The sequence below is a fragment of the Drosophila busckii genome, chromosome 3L (genome assembly GCF_011750605.1).
Source record: "Drosophila busckii strain San Diego stock center, stock number 13000-0081.31 chromosome 3L, ASM1175060v1, whole genome shotgun sequence".
NCBI lineage: Eukaryota > Metazoa > Arthropoda > Insecta > Diptera > Drosophilidae > Drosophila > Drosophila busckii.
The window spans coordinates 7427131-7432839 of NC_046606.1; the positions used below are offsets into that span (position 1 = coordinate 7427131).

General features: G+C 39.8%; 1 protein-coding gene across 2 annotated transcripts; it reads right to left on the reverse strand.

Annotated features, from left to right (window-relative positions):
- Window positions 1–49: 49 nt before the first annotated feature.
- Window positions 50–5189, reverse strand: LOC108599005. Of its 2 annotated transcripts, XM_033293598.1 has the most exons (3): window positions 5118–5189; window positions 4828–4900; window positions 50–367 (listed from the first exon to the last, which is right to left on the reverse strand). In XM_033293598.1, the coding sequence occupies exons 1-3, from the start codon at window positions 5129–5131 to the stop codon at window positions 131–133; spliced, it is 324 nt and encodes a 107-aa protein (XP_033149489.1). In that variant the 5' UTR covers window positions 5132–5189; the 3' UTR covers window positions 50–130. The 2 variants fall into 2 exon arrangements, 1 of the variants encoding a protein (XP_033149489.1); XR_004458843.1 differs by lacking the exon at window positions 50–367 and adding an exon at window positions 696–737 and having other exon boundaries at window positions 4828–5183.
- Window positions 5190–5709: the final 520 nt, after the last annotated feature.

Sequence of the window (5709 nt, forward strand, 5' to 3'; positions counted from 1 at the left end):
ATTAGTGAATACATGTTTGTATTTATTTTATTTTTTAAATAAGCTGCAGCATTTTGACTAAAAATTATTAGCAGCTTAGCTGCTATATTTGGGAGCTCTCTTGACCCGTTATCAATGAAATAATTTCAATCTAGTTGTTGCCCCTGCCCCCAGCAAAGCACAAACAGTCGCACTTTGATCGACATAAGCCATTAGCTGCCAAATCAGCGTTTTTTAAACGATGTCTATAGTGGACTATAGCTGTTGTTGTTGTTGTTGTTGCTTTTAATGTGCGTGTGTGCGTGTGTGCGTCGCTGTCGCTGCTGCTGCTGCTGCTGACCCAAATACCAGCGCTCAAGTAATCTTTAGTGATAAACGGAAGTGCATGCTACTAAATACGAAAAATTAGAAATGTGTCGCTGCTGAAACTACGACGTAATTAGAGCTTTTTTATGTTTCGTTTACAACTTAATTAGAAATGTGCGAGTGTGTGTGTGTGTCACAAATATGAATGAGCGAGTGAGTGAATGAATGAATGTATGAATGTGTGCGCTGATACGACTACAAAGTGAGTGAGGGGGGGGCGGCAGCAGCGGCAGCGGCGGCAAGCGTCTACGCATGCCGGATCAGGCCAGGCCAGGCCAAATATAAAACATATATATATTATATATATGTGCATATATATAAAGAGCGACAGAGAGAACCGGAAATGAGTTAGTTGAACTTCCGTCTTGGAGGCGACTCTGACTCTGTGCGGCCTGCAATATTTATTTATTATTATTATTATTATTTTTTGGTCTCACTCACACACACACAGTTTTGTATGTGGCGACAATAATTTGCACAGTCACAGCAAACAGCGCCGAAAGTGGCGACACACACATATGCGCATATATATGTACATATGTACAGTTAGGCAGCGTCGTCAGGGGTGCGCGCAAGATGTTGTTGAATAAGCAATAATAATCATAAGCAAGATCAATTGGGCAATCAGTAAACTGCGTATGGGTTTCATATTGTGTGTGCATTATAAATATTGTTGCTTATCTGATTTCGAAAATAATGTGGGAAAGCAAGCAGCGACAGCAAAGCAAAGTAATGAGAGCATTTAATAGCGAGTTAAATACTGTAAAGTAGTGTTAACTAATGTGCAAGCTTTAAACTGAGTAATGAACGCATAAGCGCTGTAATTTATTTATTAAATTAACGCACAATTTGTGTGTTTTGACTGCTGGCATAAAACAAAGCATACTTTTCTGCGCTGCACAAAAACCTTTAACTAGACCTTGCGTAGTCTTGCCAGCTCCTTGCTATATCCTTTTGCTAGCTTTGCAGCTTAGTTGCAGCTTTAAGCTTACACTCTGCCTCGCTAGCGCGTATCTTTGAGTTACTTTTAATGCTCAGCGCTGTGTGTGAACGCCTTGGTCCAAAATATTGTTTGCTTCCCATGATTTATGCGCTGCAATCTACTGATCTACACAACTGGCAGCGAGCGCTGCGTCTAGCGATAATGGGCGTGAGTTCAATTTGGTTTCGTTGTGTGTTGAACTGGAAAAGCGAGGCGCTTGGGCTGCAGCTGGAGAAAGTGCAGCACTTTTCACATGGCCACCATAAATGTTTATCAAATGTGCAACGCACTAGGAGGGCGGGCGGGCGCACCAACGGGGAGGGTGTGGCAGCAGGGCCAGACTACAAATCAAGCAATTTACATTTCGTGCACTTTTTGCTCAGACTGTGAAAATTTATATATATAAATGTCTGGGGCGGCAGCCCGCATCGAAACTGAGAATCGCATTAGAGTAGTAGGAGAGGGGGGGTGGGGGGGGGGGGTGATTGTCAAGTTATTTCAATTCTGGGTGTACAAAAGTTTTCAATTTCCAAATTAAAGATATGGTTAAATGAAATTCATAACGCAGCAGACATAGCATACATATATAATTAGCCTATTAGAAGCAATAGCTGCGTATGCGTATGTGTGCGTGTGTTGAACTCAAGTACAGTTAGAGTTGCTCTAAGTTATGCCGCAGATACTTTTGCTTTCAGGAGCTGACGCAATGGCGCATCAAGTTTATTTTTTTTCTGTTCTTCTTCTTACAGTGATCTCATTTCACAAAAAGCTTTAAATATATATTTCACAACCTAGCAACAGACAAAACCGAACGCGTTCAAACTTGCACACACACGTGTGTGTGTGTGTGAAGCCACCCTAAAGGCTGCTATTGGGTTCACCCCAAATAAGAAAAAAAAAACGACATATCTTTCAATTTCACACACATATTCATTTTCGTGTCTATTCATGAATATGAATAGCGCTGTTCCTCTACCTGAGCGCTCCAGATCTTTAACGATCCCAATGCGCCCTAACTTTAATGGCAACTTAATAAGCTAGCGAGGGTATATCTATATCTATATATATAGCTAGTGGGGTGTCTTTTGTACATCAAAAGCGCATTCAAGCCAAAGCAAATGTAATTAGTTGTCTGTTGTTGCAAACGAAAACAAAATATAAAATAAAACTAACTGCAAAGAGCAGTTCCGAGTTCCTTAAAAAGATATAATAAGCATGGAGTAGGGTTGGAAGGGTAGCAAAGACGCTTCCCAAGCTGTTAAGCAATGTGATAAAGATTATTGTGGTTTATGCTATTTTGAGTTTAATTTGTTGTCGAGGCAGTTTTATGTTCTGTTATGATCGTTATAGCAGAAATATGCGAAGATTGATAGACTCATAAGGGTAAAGCTATAAGAAATGCTTTATATATATTAAGCTATTAAGTGTTAAGTTATGTTATAGTCTTAAAATAATATTTCAGCATAAAAATTTCCATAAGCGAGTTTGATTGATCTTTTTGTTCTGCTGCAAGAACTTTACGAACTCTAAGCGCTTAGAAATTAAGTCATAACATCGCTTATTCGCCTCTTGCTCTAAAATATTAGTAAGCTATGTATATAAGTTTTTGTTCAAGATCTTTAATAAGTCGGAGGTTTGTCTGCTTGCTTCCTTCTTCTTAAATATTGCTAAGCTAAGTTCTTCCTTAAGATCTTTATTAAGTCAAAGCTTCTTTGAAGTCTGAAGTTCTTGCTCTCTTCTAATATATTTCTAAGCTCTTTCTCTCTCTCTCTCTATGAGAAGACTAGTTCAACTGTATCTTTCTTCTATTCTTCTTTAGCTAACATAAGTACTTGTATATTTCCTAATCAACATTTATCAAATGTTGCATATTTCATGTCAAAACTGGCGTCGCAAGTTCTTGAAGATTCCTTAGCTCTTCCTTTTTTCACACAAGGGTTGCGAACAGGATATTTAGCAGTTGGCTACAAAGAAAACGTGGCCAAACTGAAGGCCAAACAGCCAGACAACAGCAACAACAACAACAACAATAATGTTGCGCATAGGAAATGGTTAAAACTACAAAAGAAAGCGCCTCATGCATTCAACAGTTGAAGCAGTTGGCTGTTTACACTCGCATGTGTGTGTGTGTGTGTGTATCTTTTCTCCACAGTCTGCAGCTGTATGTGCGTGTGTGTGTTGGTTGCTTGTGGCCCAAGCACTGGCGCTGGCCGCATTTGTGTAGCGCTTTATGGCCCGCCACTGCCACCAGACGCATTCCGATGCGTATCCGGGATTGTGAAATGTTTTCATTTCAAGAGAGCGAGAGAGCACACAACTCGTCTCGAAGCGTCTCGTCTGTAGCTATCTCTGTCTCTAGTGCGTGAGTTCTTTGGCTGCTTTGGGCCACTCACCTAACCGATACGTAACGCATTTTAAATAATATCGTTGCCAGCTCTGCAATCAAAACTATTTCGGATTTTCGTACTATTTATAGCATTACGCGATTTTAATGCTTTTTATTGCAGTCTAAACGTTTGGAATGCATACTAATTGTAGTTTGATTTATATGGGGGCAGCATAGCAAATTATGCAGAAATCTTTAAATATTTATCAAATTTAATGCTATTTTTTATAGCTTTCTGCATAATTTTGGCTCAAAGTTATCAAACTTAAGCTAATCAAAATTATGCTTAAACACTTTTATCAGCAATTAATTACTCCGATGCTGTTATTGCTTCTAGAAATTTCCCGGAACTGCCAGTTGGCATTCCGTTGCACCACTCCCCACGCCCCTTTCCGAGCTGCTCTTTGCTTTAGTTTTCAGCTGCTTGCTTTTGACAGCTGTCGTGGCCACCACAGGTCTTGACAACGTTTAGAAAGTCAGTCCCGGAAATTTACAGCAACAAACAGAGAGAGACAGATAGAGAGAGAGGGAGAGCGCTCTAAACACGGCATATTTATGCTGATTAGCACCTTTTGCTTAAGCCCAAAGCATGTGCCCCAACATGTTGGAAAATAATCAATTGGTAAATATGTTTATCACGACTTTTGGAAGCTACAAGCTGCTCCACTTTGGCATGGCATGGAATGTAATGTAGTAAAGTGAGATGGAGTGGGTGCCCAGGTCTTGCATTGGGATTCATTCATGAATACACAAAGCATATCTTATCATAGCTTATCACAGGCTGTAATATTTTTATTTTGGGGCTTTTGTAATGCGCAAACAAAGCATAAATTCCAACACATCAAGTTGTTTAGATACACCAACACCAATACAACAATGTTGGTATGCTTGGAATGTTGTTTGCTTTTGTTAATGTTGTTGTTGTTGTTGCTAGAGTTGCAGACATCTCACCTTGAGCGACAGCAAGAGTGTTGAGCTTACAGTCGTGTCGCATATAATGTACCCAGCTATGCACATACGACGCGGCGCTTGCGCGTCGACGCTGCTGCTGCTGCTGCGTTGGCGTTGACCCACTGTACTTACAGCTATAATATGTTTGTATGTAAGTACTCACCTTCAAAAGTTTCACTTGGAGGCTGCTGCTGCGGCTGCTGCTGCTGTCGACGACAAGCGGCATTAGTTCAAAGCTAATAGAAACAAGAAAAAACAAAATAACGTTGGAATGTGGAATGTGGTATTCATTGACAAAATCAGCTTTCAAAATGATCTCACTTGTATGAAAAACAGTCAAACCAAATCGAAAACCGGTTTCGTAGTCAAATCAAAGCTTAAGTTACACACACACAACTCTACAACAACAAAACACAAACACAGCGACAACTCTGTAGAGACACATATACTTACATTTTTTTACACATTTAATTTTCCTGGAATTAACAAAATTTAGTTCGAGTATTTCACAGTTTTCACGCGTTTGTTACTACTTTTTCTTTTTTTTTTGTTTCGTATAATTATAATTACGCTGTGTGTCAAGTCAAAATTATATGCTAAATTTAACACATTAAATTAAATGAACGCACGAGACGAAAAAAACAAAAACCTTTTAAAGAGCGTAGCCTAAATATTTTCACACGCGCAAAGCAAAAAGCGTAGAGCAGCAACAGAGAAGGAGAGCGCGAGAGTGCGAGAGAGACGCGAGCAAAGGCAGCAGCATCTTACGGTTTCGGCTTTTAATATAAATAGCACAGACAATTAGTGGCGCTGAGAACAAAAAGAAATGAAATGAAATGAAAAGAAATAAAGAGACGCGCAGCAGAGTTGAAGTAAAATGAACTGTAAATATTTCAAACAGTGTGCGCGCCGCGCAGTGGTATGGGAAGTTTATCAATAATGCAAAGGGGAGCGGGTGCGGGTGTGAGCTAAATATAAAGTTTGACGGGGGAGCCAACAACTTACCTTAGGCCTTAGGACTGACTGCAGCTGAAGCTTTTTTATA